Source organism: Peromyscus eremicus, chromosome 7 (assembly GCF_949786415.1).
Source record: "Peromyscus eremicus chromosome 7, PerEre_H2_v1, whole genome shotgun sequence".
NCBI lineage: Eukaryota > Metazoa > Chordata > Mammalia > Rodentia > Cricetidae > Peromyscus > Peromyscus eremicus.
This window is the reverse complement of record NC_081422.1, coordinates 104,998,761-105,024,971: the sequence shown is the minus strand read 5'-3', so window position 1 is coordinate 105,024,971 and position 26,211 is coordinate 104,998,761. Positions and strand designations below refer to the sequence as shown.

General features: G+C 43.6%; 1 protein-coding gene across 1 annotated transcript in view; it reads left to right on the top strand.

Moving 5' to 3' along the window:
• The window catches only part of Mlh1 (mutL homolog 1), a 45,475-nt gene extending 20,007 nt beyond the window's left edge, over nucleotides 1-25,468 (top strand). The window contains exons 10-19 of the mRNA XM_059268797.1: nucleotides 1,792-1,885; nucleotides 3,786-3,939; nucleotides 9,097-9,473; nucleotides 12,033-12,181; nucleotides 16,872-16,980; nucleotides 19,275-19,338; nucleotides 21,233-21,397; nucleotides 23,566-23,658; nucleotides 23,783-23,896; nucleotides 25,094-25,468. Coding sequence (XP_059124780.1) covers nucleotides 1,792-1,885; nucleotides 3,786-3,939; nucleotides 9,097-9,473; nucleotides 12,033-12,181; nucleotides 16,872-16,980; nucleotides 19,275-19,338; nucleotides 21,233-21,397; nucleotides 23,566-23,658; nucleotides 23,783-23,896; nucleotides 25,094-25,261 — 1,487 coding nt within the window. The 3' untranslated portion in view covers nucleotides 25,262-25,468. The remainder of the gene's footprint in view (nucleotides 1-1,791; nucleotides 1,886-3,785; nucleotides 3,940-9,096; nucleotides 9,474-12,032; nucleotides 12,182-16,871; nucleotides 16,981-19,274; nucleotides 19,339-21,232; nucleotides 21,398-23,565; nucleotides 23,659-23,782; nucleotides 23,897-25,093) is intronic.
• Nucleotides 25,469-26,211: the final 743 nt, after the last annotated feature.

The following is a 26,211-nucleotide window of genomic DNA, read 5'->3' as shown; positions in this document are numbered from 1 at the left end:
CCTACTGTGTATGCTCACCTAGGGAGCATGGACAAAGGTCACTGTGATAGCCAGCCTCACTTTGAGAGACTTTGGCAGATTTGCTCCATCTGTCTTGTCAGGTACACCACTAGACCTGTGTCCTCACTCAGAATAATTGTCTCCTTGCTGATAAAGTCATCACTCTTTAGAAATAAAAAGATGGGACATATCCTCAGCTGCCAGTTCACAGTTCATCAAGCTGTCCTTTAAAATCTGTCTCAGGAGAAAAGAGAGCTAGGTTTTTCTGAATACAGATCTTGCTCTGTCTTTAGTCTTAACTTCTCCTAGCCTTTATCTGTAGCCTCCAAGCCTGCGTCATTTAAATTATCTTAACCATGCATAGAACTGTTTGACTGCCTGAAGTGCTGGAAAGCTTGCTCTTACCCTTCATCATTTAGTATGGAACCTGTTGTGAATATTATTTTAAGATGTGTTACATTTATTTATGCTATGGAATATTTGTTTAATGATATAAAGATATGTTGCATTCTTTTATTTTGCATATGTTTAACTCTGTGAAGCTATTTTACTTTGTCTAAAATACCTGATTGGTCTAACAGAGGTCTACATGGCCAATAGCTAGGCAGGAGAGTGCTGTGGGATGGTCTGTATGTCAAGTGTGTTGCTGATTGGTCAGTAAATAAATCACTGATTGGCCATTGGCTAGGCAGGAAGTATAGGCGGGACAAGGAGAAGAATTCTGGGAAGTGGAAGGCTGAGAGGGAGACAGTGCCAGCCACCACCATGACAAGCCGCATGGGAAGATCCCGGTAAGCCACGAGCCATGTGGCAAGGTATAGATTAATGGAAATGGATTAATTTAAGATATAAGAACAGTTAGCAAGAAGCCTGCCACGGCCATACAGTTTGTAACTAATATAAGTCTCTGTGTTTACTTGATCGGGTCTGAGTGGCTGTGGGACTGGCGGGTGAGAGAGATTTGCCCTGACCGTGGGCCAGGCAGGAAAACTCTAGCTACAGGAGAGAGAAGTAGGTGGGGCTGTTGGGCAGAGAGAATAAATAGGAGGAGAAATCTAGGGAAGAGAGCACAGAGAGCAAGGAAAAGAGGAGAGGAGGATGCCAGGGACCAGCCACCCACCCACCCAGCCAGCCACAGAGTAAGAAGGAAAGAAAGATATATAAAAATAAAGGTAAAAAGCCCAGAGGCAAAACATAGTTAAAGAGAAACAGGATAATTTAAGTTAGAAAAGCTGTCTAGAAACAAGCCAAGCTAAGGCTGGGCATTCATAAATAAGAATAAGTCTCTGTATTTATTTGGGAGCTGGGTGGCAGGCCCCCAAAGAGTAAAATGGCCACCTGCAGGAACCCTCATATTGGAACTCCTTGGACAGAATTAGCTGCGCTCTCATCGCGCGTGCGTGTGTCACACACATCTCCGTTGTAGTGCTGGACACGTGGCTGGCATTAGTTTTCACCGCTAGGGTATCTCTCAGCTTTTGCCGTGTGTGATTGGTAGCTTTGTCTTTGTGGATTAAAACATCTGAGAACTGCTGAGACAGCAAAGCTAGTGTGTAGGAGCTTATGGGGAAAAGGAGTGAGGAGGCAGGATTGGACACCCTCTCATCTTTTCTGCTGCTTGATGAGAGGAAGAGCCCCAAACCTGTAGGAGATGCAGAAGTGGTGACGGATAAAGGGCGTCTGATAAGGTTGTCACTGCAGAGGTGTTCTTCCCAAGGTGACTTCATGATGCACCTGTGGCCTTGTCGTGAAGGATAATTTTTAACTGGTTACTCTCCTTTTGCTTTTCAGACCGGTTGGTAGAATCAGCTGCCTTGAGAAAAGCCATAGAAACTGTATATGCTGCATATTTGCCCAAAAACACACACCCATTCCTGTACCTCAGGTAATGTAATGTAGCCTCTCTGAGATCCTTAGTGTCCTTCCGTGAAAGAGATTGCCTAGCAGTATTCAGCCCGGGCAGATCCTGGGCACTGCTGGTGAAAGGATGCTCTGTCCCTCCCCCTGGAAAATGGCCCAGTTCTCACGTAGGGAGTCTGTGGTTCCTCCTGCTGGGGTCATGGAACAGCATCCTGCCCTGTGGGGAGTCTTTAAACATTTTTAAAGATTTTATTTGTGTATTTACTGGAGAAGATAGAGAGAGCAGAAAAGCAAGCACGGGGCACAGGACACATGGGGAAGTCTGAAGACCCTTTTGTGGGGTCGGTTTTCTCCTTTCATCTCTATGGATTCTGGTTGGTGGGGCTGCATGCTAATTGCCTTTGCCTACCTGCCTTCCTGTAGGGTTCTTGACTTAGCTTGGCAGATCCCAGTGGCTTACTTAAATAATTTGGCAGTCATTTTTCAGTTACCACACATAATTTAGGGCTTGCCTTATTCAGACCAAACACCCCCCAAAAAGTCAGGGTCTCTTCCTTGTTTCTTGTTCTGCTTATCTGAAGAAACGTTTGAAAACCAGCACCAAGAGTGACCATTCTCTTTGCAACAAAGCTACACAAGGGCCCAGTTCATACTGAGATCTTTGAGGGTTGAAACCTTAGCCTTCTGGCAGAAACTGTGTTGGAAGTTCATTCTTAGCTGAGCCTTCTAGAACAGTCCTATAAACCCAGCACTTGGGAGAATTTTAAGTTCCAGGCCAGTATAGCAGGAACCTCTCTCAAAAAAGTTGTCTTTGTTCCTCTCTTACGGAAATGAGAAGAAGAGTAAAAACCATGTTCATGATGGCTCTTAGATGAGATCAGGCACGGTCAGGGTGCTGTGGCCGTAGACTAAAGTCGTTTTTAGATTTAATGTGCAGTTGTTGACTCCATCTTGTGTTTCTTCGCTGGGTAATGAATCCATAATGTCATCAGTGTGTTCGGTCTTTGTACTAGGTGGGATCTAAACAGGAGATAGAAATCATGCAACAGAACAAGGAAAGTTTATTGTAAAAAATTACATACTGAATTCAAACCAGGGAGCTGAGTAGTAAGAGATGAGTGACAGGAAAACAGGTGCAGAGGGCAGCCGTTCCCCTGGGGCTGAGACATTAATAGAGCTGAGATAAAGCCCAGTGAAAGAATGTCACTGTGGCTTGCGGCCCTGGGGCGAAGTGGGACAGGACTCCTCTCCACACTGAGGAACTGCTGTGGGGGTGTATTGCCTACCAGAAGAAATGACTTGCCACTGACAGACTTGTTCCTAAAACTGACTTAGGAAACTCCTCCTGTCATCCCTGTAGTGGCCTCTACTGACAGGGCTTCATATCACAAAGCTCCATTATCAGCAAGCCATGACAGATGGACTTGGAGCGGGGGTAAGAACTCTGAGTTGACTAGCAAGTTGTTGTTTTTTGTTTTTTCCCTGAAAAGTGAGTGGAGGGGACAGTTTGATAGTTACCCTATCTTTAAAGATGAGAAAACATTCAGACAAGTTAGGTACTTGCCTGAGGTCACAATCCAGCAGTTCTAGAGAGCTGACAGCTCACCTGTAATAACTGCCATACCCATGTAAGGTGCCTTGTATATACTTAATTCCCACTGTAAATCTGTGCAGTGAGGAGAGCTATTGTGTCCACTTTATAAATGAAACTAAGGCCAAGAAAGATGATGCACAGCTCCTCACTACCAGAGGTGGCACGCAGTCTCTCTGACTTGATCCTGAACTTTGAGGCTGTGGTGATTGGGCCTCTCCAAATTGTCTAGTCACCACATGGAGATTTTCCCATCTTTTGTGATACCCCTCCCTCCCTCCCTCCCCTCTCTCTCTCTCTCTCTCTCTCTCTCTCTCTCTCTCTCTCTCTCCAGTTTGGAAATCAGTCCCCAGAATGTAGATGTCAATGTGCACCCCACCAAGCATGAAGTTCACTTTCTGCATGAAGAGAGTATCCTTGAGCGTGTGCAACAGCATATTGAGGGCAAGCTGTTGGGCTCCAATTCGTCCAGGATGTATTTCACCCAGGTGAGGGCATCTACCTCCGTTGTCTCTCTGAGCCTTTGCTGCTTTAAAATGTGTTCCACATCATAAAAACTCAGATTTTTTTTTAAGGTAATTTTGAATTATCTTTGTACTGCTTTGATAGTTTTCTTTCAGTAACATTTTTCTCTGAGGTGTGTGTGTGTGTGTGTGTGTGTGTGTGTGTGTGTGTGTGTGTTCCATGCACATGTGTGCAGGTCATGCATCCACACACTTGTATGCAGAGGCCAGAGCAGGATGTTGAATTTTTTTTCTATCTCCTTATTGCCTTGAGCCTGGCTTCCCCTGAACTGGTGCTCTCTGAGCGAGACTGACGGGCAAGTGGGATCTCGGGATCTGCCTGTCTCTGCCTCAGTGATTGGGTAATAGATGCTTGTAGCCAGGCCAGACTTTGAGTGCCAGGCATTTGAATCACGTCCTCATGCTTGCACAGCAGATGTTCCTGCCACTGAGCCATCCTCCCAGCCCCTCTTCTGCATTGTGACTGTCTTCAAAGAAAGGTGTTCCCTGCTGTGGATATCGCTATATGTAAATAAACTCTGATTGGCCAATAGCCAGACAGGAAGTATAGGCGGGACTAACAGAGAAGAGAATTGAGGGAACAGGAAGGGAAGAGAGAGACTGCCTGGAGCCGCCGCCAGGACAAGGAAGATGTAAGGTACCAGTAAGCCATGAGCCATGTGGCAAAGTAAAGATTAATAGAAATGGGCTAAATATAAGAGTAAGAGCTAGACAATGACAGGCCTGAGCTAATGGCCAAGCAGTTTAAATAATGTAAGAGTCTATGTGTTTATTTTATAAATGGGCTCTGGGACTGGCGGGACTTGATGGCGGGAGCTGGAGAGAAATTCTCTAGCTACAAACGGCGCCCAACGTGGGGCACGAACCCATGACCCTGAGATTAAGAGTCTCATGGTCTATCGACTGAGCTAGCCGGGCTGGCGCCCGAACAGGGACATGAACCCTGGACCCTCAGATAAAAGATAGATTAATAAACCTACTTTTAAAGAATAACAACTTATTTAAAATGTTTTACATTGCTATAGATTTTAATTTATTGATACAAATTTAAACTTAATTTTGTTATACTATATATATATTTCTATTCTTATTTGAGATATTATGTTTATATAACGCATTTAAAATTGTAATGAATAATTAAAAAATAGATTAATAATTAGTCATCTATGATAATATTTATAGCCATGTTAATTAAATCTTCTAGATATACATAGATATATTTCAGATAAATAGGTAGTCTTCAAACACTTCAAAGACCTACAGAATATGACATTTAAAATATTTTAAAAATTTAGACTTTTTGGACAATGAAACATGTCTACTCCTGACAACACCGATTTACTTCAGAGAGGAGGATGGACATCGAAGACACTCCGTATGGAGTTTATCTTCATCTTGACAAAAATAGCCATTTGGGCAAGAAACTGTTCTTGCCTGGACTGCTTGATCAACTGGACATGCAGGACCCATAAAAAGATAACCACTGAACTTTGCTTGACAAAATGGTCCTTCAGGTTCCTGCTTTGCAGAGGAAACTGCCAGACATTCTACAAGACACAAAAAAATAAATAAATAAGAGACTCTGGGCCTATGGGCTAAAAACAGATGCCCCAACTTTACAAAAAAACTTTGGATGACTGTCCAGGCTCAGCTGTCTCTGTCTACCCTACAAGACTCCCAAAAATTGCTTACATCCTTCTCCCATTTCTCAGGCAATATTATATCCTTCTGAGGTCTTTGATATGGTTAAAGACTAGATACTTACAATTTTCCTTAGTTATAATAAAAGATAAGTTAGATATAAAACCTTAAACTCACAAATATAAGATAGATAGGATCTCTTCTTTAATATTATAACTATAATTCTTGCTTGATAATTGTTTTATTATATATAATTTTACTATGTTAAAGTTAAAACCTTCCTTTTTAAAAAAAAAGAAGAAAAGGGGAAGTGCTGTGGATATCGCTATATGTAAATAAACTCTGATTGGCCAATAGCCAGACAGGAAGTATAGGCGGGACTAACAGAGAAGAGAATTGAGGGAACAGGAAGGGAAGAGAGAGACTGCCTGGAGCCGCCGCCAGGACAAGGAAGATGTAAGGTACCAGTAAGCCATGAGCCATGTGGCAAAGTAAAGATTAATAGAAATGGGCTAAATATAAGAGTAAGAGCTAGACAATGACAGGCCTGAGCTAATGGCCAAGCAGTTTAAATAATGTAAGAATCTATATGTTTATTTTATAAATGGGCTCTGGGACTGGCGGGACTTGATGGCGGGAGCTGGAGAGAAATTCTCCAGCTACAGTTCCCTTTTGAATAGAGCTGTTACTTTGTTTTTGTTGTTATGCATATTTCTAAGCACAGGTAAAATTAAATGGTACATATACCTGTTGTCCAGCTTTAACAACACCAGCGTTTGCCCTGCTGGTTTAGCTATTCCTATCTTGCTTAGTGAAGGGGAAAGTATGTATGAAAGCACATTTTAGACATTGATTTCTTCCTAATACTTCAGTATACATCTAAGAAGTTTCTTATATAACATAATATAAATACTACACCTAATAAAATTAATAGCAATAACATCATTTACTACTTAGTCTATATTCAAATGTCTTAATTATCGAGAGAGTCCTTTTAATACCAGCTGTGTTCACATCCGTATCTAGTGATGTCCAGTCATAATATTTGGTTCTTACATTTTTTAAATCTCTTAAGTTGGTGCTTTCTTTGTGTATTTATTATTTTGGGGGAAACAGGGTTTCATAGCCTAGGCTGGCCTTGAATTTGCTTGTAGCCGAGGAAACTTGAACTTCTGATCCTCCTGCCTCTGCCTCCCAAGAACTGAGATTACAGATGTGCGCCACCAGGCCTGCCTTCAAGTCTCTTCAGTCTCTTTGAATTAAGTAAAGCCCCTCCCTTTCGTTTACTTATCTGTGGGGGATGTACACATGTACATGTACATGTACACATGTACTGTGGCGAGCATGTGGAGATCAGAAGGTAACTTTCCGAGTCAGTTCTCCCCTTCTAGCATGTGACCTCCAGGACTTAACCCAGGTTATCAAGCTTAGCCACAAGCACTTTTACCCACTGAGCCATCTTGGCAGTCCTGGCTTTTCCTTTTTTAAAAAATGCTGTTCTCATTGACTTCTCTAGGTTTTCTGTAGCATAATGTGCATTTGGATTAGCTGGTTGTTTCTTTGTGGTGTTATTTAACTCTCTCTGATCCTCTATATTGCCTTTGAGTTGGAAATCTAGAGGCATAACTATATTCAGACACAAAAACATGCTTTTTTTTTTAAATTAATTTATTTTTACCTTATGTGCAATGGTGTTTTGCCTGCATGTATGTATGTATGTATGTTGGATCCCCTGGAACTGGAGTTACAGACAGTTGTGAGCTGCCATATGGGTGCTGGGAATTGAACCCAGGTCCTCTAGAAGAGCAGCCAGTGGCTCTTAACCTCTGAGCCATCTCTCAGCCCCTTAAAAAACATTCTTTTGCCTAGAATCTTTTCACTTGTAAATTTTGTTCATTCTGGTTTGATCCCTCAAAAAAAAAAAAAACAAAAACAAAGCCATATCATCATATCTTAGTTTTCCATACTGCCAGTGGCCCTCTCTCACAGTGTTGTAAGTTCTCATACTTCGGTGAGATGAGATCCAAGTGGTGATGTTTGGATTTACAAACTATGGCTAAAAGAGACATAACAGAATTTAGCATTTGAGGCATTTGACCATATGTACTGATCAGTGGTGTTAAGTACATTCACATCATTGTTGATTTGGCTCAGAACTTCCTGAATCACAACCTACAATCAGTTTGCCAAATGACTGTCACCCTGCCCCTCCCATTCATTTTATACCAGTAATTCTTCATCTGAAGATGTCCTTTGTTGGGTTCATTCATGTGTCCATCTTCCTCTTTTTGGTGGGAAGGAGCCAAATCACTGGGCATGTTTCTGCTGTGGGTGAATGGGATAGGGCTGAAGCTTTCCTGTGTGTGTGTGTGGGGGGGGGGGGGGGAGCACACAGTGAAACTTGAACCTGGGTGGTAAGTCCCTGCACCCACAGCAGGAGTACATTGGGCTGGAATCCAGAGTGGCTGCATCAGAATCATCCCCTGCTGGGCTTTGTCCCTGTCATTCTCTCCCTGTGTTTAAATTATGAACATCAAGACATCAGGAGAATCTGTTAAACATTTTACCTTCCTCTTGAGGAAGGCATAAGTGTGTCCCCCTCCATCACAGTGAGTCTTGGGGAGTTGAGTGGAATTTTCTGGGTCTCTCACAGTGGGATTGGTATTTGGTAACTAGAATCTGGGACCCCTGCTTCTGGGTAGTCACTGGTTTTTATACACCAGTGGAGAGAATAAAGGAAGGAAGTGTATTTAAAATTAGAATTCTCGCTGGGCGGTGGTGGTGCACACCTTTAATCCAGCACTCGGGAGGCAGAGCCAGGCGGATCTCTGTTGAGTTTGAGGCCAGCCTGGTCTACAGAGCAAGATCCAGGACAGGCACCAAAACTACACAGAGAGACCCTGTCTCAACCAAAAACAAAAGTAGAATTCTCAGGCTATAGTTCAGTGCGTGGTAGAGTATGCGTTTATTATGTGAGAGGCCTGGGGTCAGTCCCCTGACAAAGAAATTAAACAACAACAAAAACCCAAACGTGGAATGGTAGTTGCCAGGGCCTGGGATGCGGAGGGAATGGGAAGTCTAGTGTGAGTTGGGAGGGGCGAAATGGATGCACAGCTGTGTGAATGTATTCACTGCCATGGTATTCTAGCTTAAAAATAGTTTAAAATGGTATGTTTTATGCTGTGTATGTTTTGCCATATAAAATAAAATAGAATCTTTTTATAGTAGAAAAATAGACAAAATATAAAAATTTTTCACTTTTTATTTCAACCTAGTTTTAAGATTATAAGAACTTTGCTTAATTTTTGAATTTTATGCTTATGAACGTTTTATACTCCTTTAATGAAATTTGCTTCTGCCCTGATACCTGATATAACTCCATCTGGCTCTGATGTCTTCATCCAGTACTGTTCTTTTTTGGGATCTGGATATTTCTGTGCTAAAGTCTGACCCTTTCTTCTGTCTTCTCTTTTGAAACAGACCTTTCTTCCAGGACTTGCTGGACCCTCTGGGGAGGTGGTTAAATCCACGACAGGTGTGACTTCCTCATCTACTAGTGGAAGTGGTGACAAAGTCTATGCTTACCAGATGGTCCGTACAGACTCCCGGGACCAGAAGCTTGATGCCTTTCTACAGCCTATGAGCAAGGTTCTGCCCAGCCAGCCCCAGGACCCTGTCCAAGGGGGGAGAACAGAGGGCCCTCCTGAAGAAGCCGTGCAGAAGGATGAGGAGATGCTTGAGCTCCCAGTCCCGACTGAAGCAGCTGCCGTCAGTCAGAACTTGGAGAGGGACGCAGTAAGAGGGGTTTCTGAAGCGGCACAAAAAGCAGCACCCTCTTCCAGTCCAGGCAACCCCAGGTGTGGCCTCCTTTGTTCTCCATTAAAACTGTCTTCTAGCAGGTTCTCCACAAATGCTACTGTGTGCATTTGACAGTGGCTCACGTCCTATGAGAGTCTTACATGTTCGTGGTTTTATGTCTTAGTAACACATTGGAAGGAGCACAGATGCAATTCTTGTTTTGGCTTTTTTTTTTTTTTTTAAGATTTATTTATTTATTATATATACAGTATTCTGCCTGCATGTATGCCTGCGGGTAAGAAGAGGGCACCAGATCTCATTACAGATGGTTGTAGGCCACCATGTGGTTGCTGGAAATTAAACTCAGGGCCTCTGGAAGAGCAGCTGGTGCTCTTAACCTCTGAGCCATCTCTCCAGCCCCCGCGACTTTTGTTTTTAAGAAAGCACTTGGCAAACCCTTGACACCCAGTATGACTGAAGAGAAAAGCCTGAAATGGCACTCCATCCTCGCCACAGCTGCTGTTGAAATGGCTCTCCATTCTCGCCACAACTGCTGTTGAAATGGCTCTCCATTCTCGCCACAACTGCTGTTGCTCCCTTCCGAAGCAGCCCAGTTTACAGAGTTCCCTGACGTTTGTGAGCCCAGGGGAGAAGAGTTAGTGTGGAGCTAGAGTAATTAAAAGGCCATTTAACCGTGAGCACTTCTAATGTGTTCTCTGACAAGTTCCCAAATACCGAGTCCCACTGAGGCTCATGAGGTGGCCAGTCGTCATGTCATGAGCTGGCAGTGACCTGGTGCTCATTTGAAAACCTCTTGCCCGAGGTGCATGTTCTGGAGGTGCCATCAAGAGATCTGGCACCGGAGTGAACAATGCATGTGGACGTACTGTTTAACTCCGGTTTGCTCGTTCCTGCGTTGGCCTACCAAGGCAGCTTCTAAGGATGTTTTGCCAGAGAATAAGTGATGCAGGTATTTTCAAGCTGGATACTTTATATGTATTATCTTGTTTAATGCTCTTACCCTGCCAAGGAAATATTACATTTGTTCATCATTTGGGGAACTGAGTGCTATTTATCACAGGGCAGTCAAAAAACTTTAAAGAAAAAGAGGGTTATATTCCTCCCACTGAAAGCTTTTCCAGGCTTCCCATTACACATAAGATGATAGCTTAAATCTCACCTTGCTTCCCTCTTCCCTCTTGCAGTATTATAGTCACATGACCCTTGGGACTGGCCTGGACTGGCTGAGCTTCTTAGATCCTTTTATTGCCCTTGGTGTTCCTCAGCCTGGAACTCTGGGCTCTTGTCACTCATGTCTCAGCTCAAATGTCACCTTTTCCCAAAGGCATTCTGTCTTAGTTAATTTTCTGTTGGTATGAGGAGACACCATGACCAAGGCAACTTACAAAGAAAAAGCATTTAATTTGGGGCTTCTTACAGTTCAGAGGGCTAGTCCACCATCACTATAGCAGGAAGCATGGCAGCAGGCAGGCAGGCATGACGCTAGAGCAGTAGCTGAGAGCTTATATCTCATCTGCAAGTTGGAGGCGGAATGAGAGAGACTGGGCCTGCTGTGGGCTTTTGAAACCTCAAGTCCGCTCCCAGTGACACACCTGTCTAGCAGGAAAGGTAGCAACAGAAAGACTTTTAAAATCCAATTTTAAATGCTTAATTAAAAAGTTCTTTTTATGGCCCTATATATAGGGCCATATATCCTAATCTTCCTAAACGTTCTACCAACTGGGGACCAAGTATTCAGATATGGGGTCGTTCTCACTCAAACCGCCATGTTGTCCGTTCAGACAAAAAGATCCCTTCCCTCATACATTCCCATCAGTCTGTTATATAGCCTTGTATTGTCTTCCTACCATCTGCCACTATTAAAACTTTTTTCTTCAACTAGAAAGATGGCTCAGCAGTTAAGAGCACTGGCTGTTCTTATAGATGACCCAGGTTATAGATGACCCATGATTCCTAGCACCTAGAACATGGCGGGTCACAGCTGTCTGTAACTCTACTCCCAGGGAATCCAGTGCCCTCTCTGGCCTCTATAGGCATCAGGAATGCATGTGGTGTACAGACATACATGCAGGCAAAACAGCTATACACATAAAAGAACTTTTTAATTAAGCATTTAAAATTGGATTTTAAAAGTCTCTGTTGCTACCTTTCCTGCTAGACAGTAAGCATGAGGGCTTCCCTTTTCTAATGTGTTCACCACTGTATGTAGTTGGTGCGTATCAGGTGGATGGGTAGATGGACAGATGGATGGATCTTGGAATGATTCATGAATGAATGAGGCTTGACAAGGTCTATTTACTTGCTCAAGGCCCTTGAGATCTGAGGGTTGTCAGATAGGTAGTGTGACACAGGACAGCTACTGGCCTGCCATAGCACAGCATGTGGAAGCGGCCACCCACATAGATGCTGCTCATTTCTCTGAAGTTCAACACATATACTGGCTGAGTTAAAAAATAAAATGGAGCTGGGCAGTGGTAACACTCGCCTTTAATCCCAGCACTCAGGAGGCAGAGGCAGGCGGATCTCTGAGTTCGAGGCCAGCCTGGTCTACAGAGCGAGCTCCAGGACAGCCTGTCAGTTCTTTCCTTTCATTTCAGAAAGAGACATCGGGAAGATTCTGATGTGGAGATGATGGAAAATGACTCCCCAAAGGAAATGACAGCTGCCTGTTACCCCCGGAGGAGGATCATTAACCTCACCAGTGTCTTGAGTCTCCAGGAAGAAATTAATGAGCGAGGCCATGAGAGTACGTAAGTGCTGAGGTGTGTGTGGCACTCAGGGTTTGGGAAATGTAGAAAGCACTCATATTGTCAGGTGGGCACTGCCGGGCGCTGCATGGATAGGCTGTTTTCCCTTACACAGGAGACAGTTCTCAGGAGGAAGAGAAGGGCTGTAAGAAAAAATAACTAGTATTCCTATTAATGAAAGAGGGTGGCCACAGTGGTCATTGCGGCAGTTTCTACTTTGTTTATGTTTTTGCTAAAAGCAGCATCGTGAATAAGCAGTGAAGTATTTATCCTGTCAAGTGGGGTGTGCTTAGCTGAGACTTGACAGGTCGTGCCGCTGGAGTTCAAATCCTCAACTCCATTTTCACCATGTGACCTCACACTGTGACTTAGCTGTTCTGTGCCTCAGAATGTGAGATTGATTTACCTTAGAAGATCACCAACTGATTAGAAGTAACCAGTAAGACACTTGTTGAGAAAACGGGGTATTTTTATATCCTGAAGGACAATTAAGTCCTTCCTTGTTGTCCTCAGAAGTAGCTTTTGAGAGTAGTTGAGTACCAGACTTCATCCTGATCCCTGTTAATAGAAAACTAGCCGGAAGGTTTTAGAAGTGAGTGGAGGACCGAGTCAGTAACTAGATGTGTAAGGAGACTGGCCAGCTGTGACAGCCGCGCTGCCCTCACAGCCGTGTTCCACACCCATAAGGAGCTACTCTTCCAAGTGTGGGTATCGTGCAGGCTCCAGGTGGCAGCTCTCGGCTTGACTCTGTCATCTAGCTGTGACCTTTCCGTTTTCATCTGTCGTGAATAAATCCGAAAGGCCTGCAAGATGGCTCCCTGGGTAAAAACACCAGACTCGACAATCTGACCCACATGATAGAAAAAGAAAACCAACTCCTGAAAGTTGTCCTCAGACCTCTACATGTGCACTGTGGTGTGTGCGTGACCACCACCCACCCACACACACAACAAATAAATGCAGAAAAAAATCAATTTCACTACTACTATAAAATATAAATTATGATCATCTGCATTGTTACTTTGTCTTTCGTTTTGTTTTGAGACAGGGTTTCACTGTATAGTTTAGGCTAGCCTAGAACTCAGTTTGTAGCCCACATTAGCCTTGAGTTTTCTGCCTCCTAGGCCCGGGATTACAGGCATCTGCCACCATGTCAGCCCCCTGGATTACTTTTTGAAAAGATTGTACAGCTCAGGAGCAAATTAGTCCATCCACTAAGCCTGAACCCTCTGCCATAGCCGCCCCGTGTCAGCCTCTTCAGTTTCCATCTCTGTCACCATGGTCCGAGCCGACACGGGAAGGCCTGAACTTACTCATGTACTGCTCCATATGTGTCTGCTCGGTCTCTTTACCCCACCCCTCATTCTGTCCAGTTACATGTGATGCACAACGTCTTCCTGTGACTGGGCTTCTGCCCATTGCACACGTTGCCAGTTGGCTCCTGATTGTTATTTCCATGACGTGTTGTGGTTGTGCATTCCTTTGAGTTACTCTCCACGCCGGGAGCTCTGAAAGCAGTTTTAAATTGCATAAGAAAGATGGGCTGCTGCGTGATTTCTTCAGCAGCTTTCCTCAGAGTGGTTTTAGATAATCTCCCTCATGCTTGGAGGTCAGTAAAGATCATTTCAGTGATATTTTTAACTAATAAACTTTTTGGTACAGTGTAAAATCAGCCTGTGTCAAGTGTGGTCATATTTATTTAGAGTCTTGCTGAGGCCAACATGATGGTTCTAAGTGACCTAAAAATATATATCCATGCACACTTTCTAACTTAATTCTCAAATAGTCTTTGGAAAGAGCACATGCTTCCATCTTCTATTTTAGAGACCAAAAATGGAAAGATGAAGAGATGAGGAAAGGAAAAACAGATTACATGGAAATATCTGGACAATCTAAAACTGGCCTGGCATGGTGGTCCTTGCATTGAGTCCTCACCACTGTGAAAACTGAGGCAGGAGGATCACTTCAGTCTAGGAATTCTAAGCTAGCCTGGATGACATAACATAGTAAGACTTCATGTCAAAAACAAAATAAAAAATAAAACAAACCAAAACACACAAAGAAGAACAGCCAAGCACAGTGAGTTGGTACTGGCAATGTCCTTTGTGGGTAGGCTCACCTGATACTTAAATGCAAAGTCCGGTCAGTGTATTGTTCTTCGGTAAACAGTCTTGGATTAGATGTGGACACTGTTAACCTGGTTTTCACAGGGACTGATGTGCTACATATCAGTTAATTATTTGTAACATGATATTAGTTAGTTAATTTGTGCAGTGTGTTGCACCATACTTGGAGTGGTAGCTGAGATGAATGGGGTCGCACAGATTGTTGAATGAACCTTGCTGCCCCATCAGGCAGAAGGGCAAATAAGCAGTAACCACCCTACCCGCTGAGGCCTGGGAGGCGAGGCAGGGCCTCTGCGCTAAGATCCCTCCTTAGCTTAGCTTTATCTGTTGGTGCTGAGAATATGTCAAAACCCACAGTCTCAGTTTTGAAGTAGGATGTATGGTTTAGCTTTGATATCAAAGAAGGATTTTCTCCATTTTGGTCTTTGCAGAATGGAGGAAAACACATAGAGAAACCTTCTAGGGCTGGAAGAACAGTCTGGATGGGATAAAATACAGGCCCTTGGCATTCTGTGAAAAGGCCCTGTGCTGGGCCAGCTGACATGGATTCTGCCTTCCTGCTGGCTGGAGATGGTTAGAGAGACCATGAATATTCCTCTTAGGAACTCTCTGGCCTCCTTTCAGGGGACTACACTGCTCTTTCTCCTCCAGTGGCTCATTATTCTAGACTATTTGATGCTTTCCAGCTTTAAAAATAATCATCTCCACCTACACAGAACATCCTGTAAAGATACAGAGTTTCCAGTGGACTGGGGTAGGAGATGGGTGGGGTGGTGCTTTGCTTATTCCCCATGTGAAGAAAGTAATCGTCTTTATGGGCATAATTACAGAACTTAGATAACAGTGAAAACTCACAAATATAGCAACAACGGCCAAGACAAGCCGAGTTTGTTTTCTCAAAATCACTTTTGTTTTTTAAAATTACAGGTTGATAATTGTTTTTTTGTTTGTGGGTTTTTGTTTTGGTTTTGTTTTTTGTATTGTATGTGATAGTTTCTTATTTCTACTGTTGAAAATTCAGCCATGAGTCAAATATTTAATACTCATGGTAATCTCCCTTGTCTTTCTGAGTGCATTTAAGTGCTCTTTAGTTCCCCACTCCCCAGTAGCTTTTGAATATAGTTGAGAGTGTTGAAAGGGGTGATGTTTGGTTTGGGGTTTTTTTCTTCTTTGTTTTGGGGGTTGCATTTGCATTTCTTAGAACTGAGGCAAGATGACATTTTTCATCTTTGTGAGATACTGTTGAGTATTTTCAGATATTAGCTCCATCCCACCCCACCCTCTTCTGGACTTAAGTTTTGTTTTTTCGTGCTGTCCTCACGTCTTCTCTCTGCCTTTCTGGGCTGTCCTGTGAGACTGTCTTTAGTCCACTGACGTGGTCTAGTCTGTTGCCTGCCGCTGTCTCGGCTGTCAGCTGTCTCGGCTGTCATCGTTCTCGGGGTTCTGAAGTCCTGCTGGTTCTTCTGAGTCCACGTGATGTCTGCAGTTGTGTCCTGCTCCATCGTAGCGTGGTTATCGAGCGTTCCGAGTGTACGTGTTCTTGGCAGTGTTTCCAGGCTCCAGGGCTGTTCGTTGTGGGTCTTCTGGGCTTGTTTTTGGATTCTGAAACTTGGTTTCCTGTTTCTCTTTTATAATGTAAATTGCACTTGCACTCACACAGGCACAGAGCTGCTAGTTACTAGTACCTTTTTGGGGGATTACTTGAAGCCTGGTATTAGTATAAACCACTATCTCCATTAGGGTTCTCAGGCATTCTGTCTGCCATCATTTCTGCCTATTAGAAGCATGTGAAGATGAGTTTATGGCTGTACACTCTGGCTGTCAGGGGTTTTGTTTTGATTTGGTTTGGTTTGGTTGTTTTTTTCTTTTTCTTTACTGCCAACACAGAAGCATCAGATGTTTGAAGAATGGACACAGGTATTGCTTCCCTTTATAGGCAGGGTACAGTTCTTAGAAATTCAGCTCCAGCTGTGGGCATTAGTCTGTCAGACCTCCCCATTTCAAACCATTCTTATAAATGTGTGCGTGTGTGTATAATTTATTTATTTTTATGTGCATTGATGTTTGTTTTGCCTTCATGCATGTCTGTGTGTGTTGGGGGGGGGGTCAGATCTTGGAGTTAGAGACAGTGGTGAGCTGCCATGTGAGTGCTGGGAAATGAACCCGGGTCCTCTGGAAAAGCAGTCAGTGCTCCTAACCACTGAGCCATCTCTCCAGTCCCTTCAAACATTCTTGTCTGTCCTCCTTTTCCCACTGTCAGAGCCCATGAAAGCTGAAGGTTCCAATTCTAGAGGAGCCTTTCACTCTTGGGTAAGCTGGCTTCAGAGATCTTGTCAAATATCTGGCTTTCTAATTTGCCTTTCATTTTGACCCTGTATATCCCTTAATCTTTTAGCAACTCCTCTGTACATCTTTAGAGGCAAAGTGTGTGCTGTTCCACATTTGGTTTCTTTCAGCAGGAGACCTGGTTGAGGCATCTTTGCTTGTGCAGGGCTTGGGGTGTGAAGAAGTGTTTAGTGAGATTCCATTATTTACATGGTTTTTGTTTTGTTTTGTTTTCCAGCTCTCCGGGAGATGCTCCATAACCATTCCTTTGTGGGCTGTGTGAATCCTCAGTGGGCCTTGGCACAGCACCAGACCAAACTATACCTCCTCAACACTACCAAACTTAGGTAAATCTGTGTGCAGCAGTGGAGCCACCAGAAGAGTGTCTCTGGGGCAGGCACCAGTGCTGGGTGTTGGGGGGAGAGGAGCATGTAAGGTGGAAAGGACAGATGTAGATATAGCCTTGAGAGTCACAGACATGAGTTCAGATCCAGGTTCAACCTTTTTCCATTTCCATGATGGGAAATTTCTTTTCTATACCGTATCTCATGTATCTGACCTGTAAATCAGGATAGTAAGACTAAATTTGATTGATATTTTGTGGGGATAAATGACTAGAGAAGCCCAGCCCTTGGCTCAGCGCTCAGGAAATGTTGGCTATAACCAGCTGATGTGGGCTTTGTGCTGTTAGAGATCTGGTGTCTCTTATGTGCAACAGGGTTACAGGGAGGCAAGAGAAAGAAGCCCATGCCTCTCTCTTGGCATTGAGAATGCAGCAAAAGCTTATATTCTAGCCACCAAAGTCAGGCTATTGCACAACATGGGAAAGGTAATCCCAATAGTGCCATTCACCGTGTTGACACCTGGTGACATTTTTTGCTTCCAGGGACTTTGAGAATCTGTTACATCTAGAAGTTGTAGTCAGTGTATTCTCAAATAGGTGATGTATATGGGAGGGTACTGCTGCCTGTGTCCACTGTGTATCGCCTATCTACTCTAGGACTTCCATTCTAAGCCTTTCTGTGACCTCAGAGTGCCTCTTGGTCTTACAAATGAAATAGACACTGTACACTGCATCGGCATGGTACATGGGCTAAAAATCTATTCGCCATCTCTAATCTAGAAGCAGCCCAGTCCTAAAGCTCCCTGCTGGCACAAGTACTTTCTCCAGAATTCAGAGTCATTCTTGGGTTGGGAGCCTTTTTGGCATAGTGCTAAGTTTCACTGCATTGACTTATTCAGTTTGTTAGCTCCTTTTCTTGTTTCTGTGGCCAAGTACATGGTGAGAAGCAGCGTAAGGGAAGATAAGTTTATCTGGGCTGCATTCTGATGCAGTCTGCCATGGTGGGGAAGGTATTGTGTGGGAACAGCTCCTGGCAGCAGGAGTGTGAGACAGCTGGATACATGACCTCAGCAGTCCAGAAGCCAGAGCTCAGGCCGAAGCTCTTAGTCCTGCCCTTAGGCCTTAGTCTGCCAGCTGCACCCCAGGATGGAGTGCTGGCGTTCAAACCACAGCAGTGGCCGTGAGCTGGGCTATTGGGAACGCCTCTCTCCCTACTTTTACTTTTCTAGCACATGTGAGTGTGTGACTTGCGTGTCTCTACAGCTCACCTGTGTTCACCTTCTTTCATCTCACAGTAGCAGTCATGGCTAGTACCAGAATTGCAGCTTCTTATTGACACCCTGAATCTGAAATCCACAATCCATCTACGCTGATTTTATGAAGTAGAAAATTCCACACCATGACTATGGGAACTAGAAAAACAATTAGCTTTGTGTCTTCCTTCATGACTTGTGCCATTTACCTGTGTTCAGGTCTTTCTCAGCCCCTAATATTTAGCCTTCCTTGTTCTCCTTTCTACATGTTATACTGTACCCACATATACTTTGTTTACATATTTATACTGTAGGCTAGGATTTGCATGTGAGGAAGAATGTGGTTTTTATTAGTAATTCAGTATGCATACTTGATTGCTGTTCTTGGGTTATTATCAGCCAGTGCAACATTCTAACTCAAATATCAATGCACTTCCAGACGTGGGGCAAACAGCTACAATCCCAGCACTTGGCAGGTGTAGGTAAAGAATGATTGTGAGTTCCAGATTGGGCTACATAGCAAGACCTTTTATCCCACCTCATCCCTCCCCCCAAAAAATCAGTGCAGTATAATTCTGCCTTAGGGTCCATTTCTGACGATTCAGGGAAAGCTGCCCTTTCTAAATGCCCCATATACTTTTTTCCCATATAACTGTTTCTGTGGTGCTGAGGATGAAACCCAGGCCTTCATAAGCAAGGCAAGTACTGCACCCTGTGGTGTTTAATGGTGAGTTGTCAGAGGGTAATCTCTAGGGCTCTACTAGGGCAAGGTCTGAAGACAGTGGTTTAGGTTTCATTGCAGCGTCTAAAGCCTTTACAGCACTAGAGAGGAGGAGGTGAGCCAGCCTGTGTTTGAACTTGTCTGGGAGGGATAGCTGCAGAGTCCAGGCAGGAGTCCCGTTAGCAATCCCAGTGCTTTACGTAGAGAAGACCTCTTTAGCCAGGTTCACAGCCAGGCAGCAGCATCTTTGTCCCATTCTGTCCTTGCTGCTTGGCCCTCAAGCATAGATTTTTTTTTCTTAAAGTCTTTCATTTTTATTTTCAGTGAAGAGCTGTTCTACCAGATACTCATTTATGATTTTGCCAATTTTGGTGTTCTAAGGTTATCGGTAAGTTTCTTTCCTCCTCACTTCTAAAATGGCAGCTGGTTGTTTCTCAGAGTATGAGCTATACAGTGATTTACTACTTAGCAAATGTAAACTCTCCAAAGTATGTTTAAGAGTTTGTGTCAATAAAGTTTTTTGGTTGAATCTTTTCAGGTAAATAGTTACTTTCATAGTCAGCTTAAACAAATGCTTCTTGCTATAGATGTTACTACACATTTACTTGAAATTAAAAGTAGAAATATTCTCTAAACCCATAGCTGGAACAGGGATGGGGTGTGTGCTTGCTTCTTCTTTATTGTGTGGCACTGTAGGAGGCGCACACTCTGCCATTGGACTTTACTATAAACCTCTAACAATTCTAGCTCATCTGTTCCAAGAAGGTTTTGGTGCCAAATTTTAATTTAGCCTTTGGAAATTTAAGATTGTATTGCATCTTTAGATAACTTTTGAGAAAAGATAAATTTTATTAGCTTAATGTCTCACTTTTTCTATGGTACTATACATGGCAATTTATCAGTTTCAATTTCTAATGTTTATTGCCAGACTATAGAAATGCACATGAGTTTTTTACATAGATTTTTTTATCTTGCAGTTTTGCTAAACTCACCTAATTTGCTTAGTGCCCATATAAAGTCGGGTTTTTCTACATAAATGTCGTCATATTGAGAATGAAGGCAGTTTTACCTCCTTCTACCCAGTGGATGCTCACCCTTTGTCTTGACAGTTGCAGTCAGGTTAACTAGAAGTGACGAGAATGGAAACCCCCCCCTCTCCTTCCAGTCTTGGAGAAGTAGTCACACTTTTGTTGTTGAATATGCTAGTAGCTGGAGAGAGGTTTTGTGGGTGCCCTTAGGATGTCGGGGAAATTCTTTTTTTTAATTTAGTGATACTGAAAATTTTCAAATGCTTTTTCTTCTAAGATATGATCTTTTTATTTTTTAGACTATTAATATAGTGAAATACATTGACAAGTTTCCATGTGTTAAACCAATCCTGCACTCCTGAGATGAACCCTGCTTGGTTATGTGTTGCCAGATTTCATTTTCTCAAGTTTTATTTATTTGTTTGTTTGTTTGTTTCGGCTGTGTTCATGAGTGTTACTAGTCTGCCCTTTTTTTGTATTTGTATAGTTTTAGTAGAGGAAAATGTTGACCTCATAGATGAGTCCATAAGCTCTCCCTTGCTATTTTTTCTGAAAGGGTCTTATAGGGCTGTTACTCATTGTTTAGAATAATCTGGGCTTGAAGATCCCATGACAGGAAAGTCTCTATTAGAGATTCAGGTTATCACTCGGATAGTTGTTCATGTTGTCTTTCCCTTCTCACTTTGTGTGGGTGTTTTAAATTGGTGTGCATGTGTGTAGGGCCAGAGGACAGTGTCAGGTGTTGTTCCCCAGGGTCTACCACTTCATCTTGTTGTTTGTCATTGTTTTCTTTTCTAGGACCTGGAGCTTTCTGAGTAAGCTAGGCTGTCTGTATTTAGGTCTGCATCATTTAGCATCTAGTCTCCTGGAGGTTTTCCAGAAATCTGTTACTGATTTCTACTTTAATTCTAGCTTGGTTGAAGACAATTCCTGAGTGTGTTCCCCCTTACTGAGACTTGTTTCATGGCCTGGAGCATGTGTTTTGTCAGTTTATGTTCTTTGTGCACCTGAAAAAGAATCTGTATTACCTTGCTGTGGTGTTCTATAAATGCCATGTGGATCTTGTGCTCATTATGCGCTTGTTGACTATCTTCATAATGATTTTCTGTCTACTTGTTCTGCTGGTAATGGAGGTATTGAACCCTGCAATGATGAGTGGGCATTCTGTCGCTGTTGGTGCTTTATATCGGAACTGAGTTTGGTCGGTTGGACTCAAGCTTCCCACCTAATACCTATGTTCTTGCTTCTTCCCAGGAACCAGCACCACTCTTTGACCTGGCCATGCTGGCCTTAGACAGTCCTGAAAGTGGCTGGACAGAGGAAGATGGCCCAAAGGAAGGACTGGCAGAATACATTGTTGAGTTTCTGAAGAAGAAAGCCGAGATGCTTGCAGACTATTTCTCTTTGGAAATTGATGAGGTGGGGCAGCTATTTGCATGCCTTTGAGCTTTCTTTCAGATAAGAGTCAAGTTCCTAGGTTAGAACCAAAAGGCTGGCCTCCCTTCAGAAGCAGCATGTGCCATATATGACATTTTCTCCACTCCCCATTTGCACTGGAGATGATACAGCCATAGTCATCCATCATACTGTTCTATCGAAATGCCCTCAGGTGCCTGTCCCGAAGAGATTTCTTCCAGAGTCCTAGGGAAGACACTATGATCGGCGTGGGTTAGAAATCTGAGGGATATCAAATGAATCTACTTACACGAAACTCTTAGGTCTGTTCACTTTATTCTTCTGAGACAAAATTCTATCTACACAGCTTCAATTCTGTTCTCATACTTAGCTCCTCTCTATCCCTTCACCTCCTGTCCTCATTGTTCTAAGTTCTTTTTTTTTTTTTTTTTTTTTTGATTTATTTATTACAGTGTTCTGCCTGCATGTATGCCTGCAGGACAGAAGAGGGCACCAGATCTCATTGTAAATGGTTGTGAGCCACCATGTGGTTGCTGGGAATTGAACTCAGGACCTCTGGAAGAGCAGTCAGTACTCTTAACCTCTGAGCCATCTCTCCAGCCCCCTGTTCTAACTTCTTTCCATCCTGTTCTCATCTTCGTCTTTCGTTCCTATCTCCATCCTCACTCCTTCCTCTTGTCGCCCGTGACCCGTGTCCATACACCTATCATCAGCAATACTTTGGCCCTGCTGCTTCTGGTCTGGCAGCATAAGTAAGTCTGCTTGGAGCTAGGAAACCTGCCTCATAGCTTGATGTACCTGGTATGTAAAAACCCTTTTTTTCTGAGTTAACTGTTCGAGGGGAAAAACTGGGGGTGCCACTAAGGCTGTGTAAGAAAGGAGGGTCTGACCTTTATTAATTTGCACAAGAATCAAGGCCATGTACTTAATGTCTGCCTGGCCTAGGCAGTGTGTCTCCGTTGCTGTGGGATGTTCTGTATGGCAAATGTGTTGCTCTGATTGGTTAGTAAATAAAACACTGATTGGCCAGTAGTCAGGCAGGAGGAAGTGTAGGCAGGACAAGGAGGAGAATAAAGCTGGGAAGTGGGAAGGCTGAGTCAGAGACACTGCCAGCCGCCACGATGACAAACAGCATGTGAAGATGCCGGTAAGCCACAAGCCACGTGGCAAGGTATAGATTTATAGAAATGGATTAATTTAAGCTGTAAGAACAATTAGCAAGAAGCCTGGTACGGCCATACAGTTTGTAAGCAATATAAGTCTCTATGTTTGCTTGGTTGGGTCTGAGCAGCTGTGGGACTGGCAGGTGAGAGAGATTTGTCCTGACTGTGGGCCAGGCAGGGAAACTCTAGCTACACTCCGTATGGATATTTACCTAGTAGGTGATCTAAAGAGCTTATTCTGCCATTTGTCCTTGGATGCTTTTGTCTGGAGCTGGCCCTGGCTTTGTGTGCTTGCTAAAGGAGATAATTGCAGAAAGCGGACATCTGTATTCTAATGCTACAAAGAAGCAGCAGAAAGCCTGGAAGCAGAAAGCCTTGCCTGCATGACTGTATCCAAATACCTTAGTTGTATATGCCCAAGGAATGATCAGCACACACTCTTAGAAGTTCTTAGGAAAAAAATCAATTGGGAAAGCTGCCATAGCACACAAGAAAATCATTGCAGGAACAAGCTAATACATATATAAAAGCTAGTATCACCAAGACTCCTTGAGGCTTGGCTTTTTCCTCTGGAAGAGCCCTGCTTCTTCCAGGTATTAATTAGCCTTTGCTTTAGTCAGCTGAATTCCTGTTGCTTCATATTTCTGTGGCCCACAGCACTGTTTCTGTTCCCAGGGTGAAGGACTCTCCCAGGAGGGTAAGCTGAGATCCCAGTCCTTACAGGCCACATGGAAAATGACGCTATGCCACTGACTTCATTTCTTCATCTTCCTCTTGTTCTTTGGGACGTCTGTCCTGACGTTTCTGAGCAGATCCAGAAGGAAAAGTTATTCCTGACCAAAGGCTCTTTTGAAATGCTTAACCTTGTGTCTCACAGTGCCCATCCTACAACCTGTACCCAGTATAGGGCTTGGAGAAACATGAGAGAAATGAAACCTATCAGCATTAATGCCATTATTTCTTACCCTCCTTTCTTGCCCCGCCCTCCGCCCCCACCTCCCCAAGCAGGAAGGGAACCTGATTGGATTACCCCTTCTGATTGACAACTATGTACCCCCTTTGGAGGGACTGCCTCTCTTCATCCTTCGACTGGCTACGGAGGTATATAACAGCAGATGCTAAGCAATACGCACGTGTGTGTGTGTGTGTGTGTCTGTGATGTTTATAAATGAAATGTTAAAGCACTGTATTAAATGCTTTTCTTGTATTGAATTCTGTGGATCAGGTGAATTGGGATGAAGAGAAGGAATGTTTTGAAAGCCTCAGTAAAGAATGTGCTGTGTTTTACTCCATTCGGAAGCAGTATATACTGGAGGAGTCAACCCTTTCGGGCCAGCAGGTACTGTGGTAATTAATGCACACTAGCATCCAGGACGGGGGCGGGTCTCACGTACTTTAGGGTATGGAACTTAAATCATCTCTCAAATCCTAGAGTTTCACTTTATATGACAAGGCTCAAACAACAGCTCTCAACTCTTTTTTTAACCTGGGAATTTGCATATGGCTCATGTTGGCTTTGAACTTTTGATACTCCTGCTTCAGCCTCCTAAGTGCTGGGATTCTAAGTGTGTAGCAGCACACCCAACTCTTTACAATGGCCAACTTTTATTCATGAACTATATTTCATTCTGCTGGACTTGAACACAGACCTCTAGAACAATCCGAGAGCCTGTCAGAGATTGGTGCCTGTGATGACAGTGAAAAGGGAGAGCTTAGATCAGCGTTCTAAGCTCTGTGTGGCTCAAGTCTTCATTACTAGACCAGTCTTCTGTCTCCCTCCCTGCTTTGCATCTGATCTCTGTCTTCTTTACCAGGAAGCCATGTCTCTATAATCCCTCAGTGGCCAACCTGACAAAAAGAGCCTGGGTTCCTCCTGCTTCTTGTCACTTTTCAGTCAGATGATAATGCTCACTCATGTGTCAGAGGAAGGCAAAGAGTCAAGAGTTTCTAAGAACCAGAGGCTAGCCGATGTAGTGCACAGCCACTTGGTTTTGGTACACATGTTGTCCACTGCTCGGGACACCTGGCATGCTCAGAGGTTCTGGTACTTTACGTGGTGGAACAGAAACTAGCCCTGGCTGCTGGCTGAGACCCCAGGAACTCTCACCCTGGTGTGGAAGTGGACACACAAACTCTTTTAAGCTTATTTGATAGGAACCACACTACAGGTGGGAAAGAACCATATGTGGGGCAGCCAAGGCTTCCACAAAGAGGAACAGTGAGGCAGATCTACCCTCCGTGGAGTGTCAGAGCAGTGCTACTTTAAGACACCCCAGGTTTGGTTATGATCCAGGAGTCAGGCTCAGAAATGTTAGATCCACTACAGTGGAAACAAAAACGTAGGCAGTGGTCCCTCAAAATACTGGTTTCTTTTCTTCACAAATCTTGCTGCTTCTACTCAGACCTGTAGGATCCTCAAGACTGTCCTGCAGAAGCCCCACTACACACCACTAAGACCCTTCCAGGCCCAGTGCCTGTCATGTCAGTGGGACAGCCAGTATGTGGGGAGATAAAATGAATTTCATGTATTTTCCAGAGTGACATGCCTGGCTCTCCTCCAAAGCCCTGGAAGTGGACTGTGGAGCACATTATCTATAAAGCTTTTCGCTCACACCTTCTGCCTCCAAAGCATTTCACAGAGGATGGAAATGTCCTGCAGCTTGCCAACCTGCCAGATCTATACAAAGTCTTTGAGAGGTGTTAAATACACCACCTTAGTGATCATCACTGTCCAAGACGAAGCATGTTTTACTGATAAGGAAGCCACAGGCCAGTTGGCGTGCTCAAGGGTTTCCAGTGCTCACTGCTCATGCTTTGTATCCCTCGTTGTTGCTACAACTTAATGTTCAAAATTCACATTTGCCTTCACCTGTGGATTGGCTGCAAATAAACTCACATGTGTTTTAGTGTATTTTATATATATATATATATAAAACTTCACATTGGAAAACTATTTAAGCTGATTTTCACCTAGTATATACTGGGATGTGTTGAAGACTCCAAAAAGCCCCTTGGCACCTGAAGAGGCATTTCTACATACACTCTTAAAAAAAAACTCTTAAAGTTTTCCCAAATCATGCTGTGATGTTTTTAATCAGGAAATAGTTATCAGAAACCATAGGCTGTATCCATTCAAGTTCCCTTTAAAAGAAGCCCTGGAACAGCAACTTTTGAGAAGTCCGTATCTTGGGTTTCCTACACATCTCCTCCCTCAATGCCCAGGCTTAAATCCATCTAAAACTTGAACAAACTCCAGCTTTGCTGTAAAAAAAAAAAAAAAAAAAAAAAAGGTCCCAAGGACATGGTGGTACGTGTCTTAATTCCAGCACTTGGAGGCAGAGGCAGGTGGATACAATGTGAGCTTAGGGCCAGCCTGGTCAACATAGTAAGTTCCAGGCAAATGGAGACTCCAGAGTGAGACCCTGCCTGCCAAAAAAAAAAGTCCCGAGCACGTATATGCTGGTCTGTCAACTTGATTGGATTTAGAGTTCCTGGGAAAGACACTTGGGCATGCCTGTGACAGTGTTTCCAGGGCAGATAACTGGTCAGGGAAGACTTACCTTCAAAGTGGGCAGTAGGCAACTTTCAGTAGTCCAGATGAGAGAAGATCTCAGGAAAAGTGTACACCTGCCTTTATCCATCACTGGCGTTGTC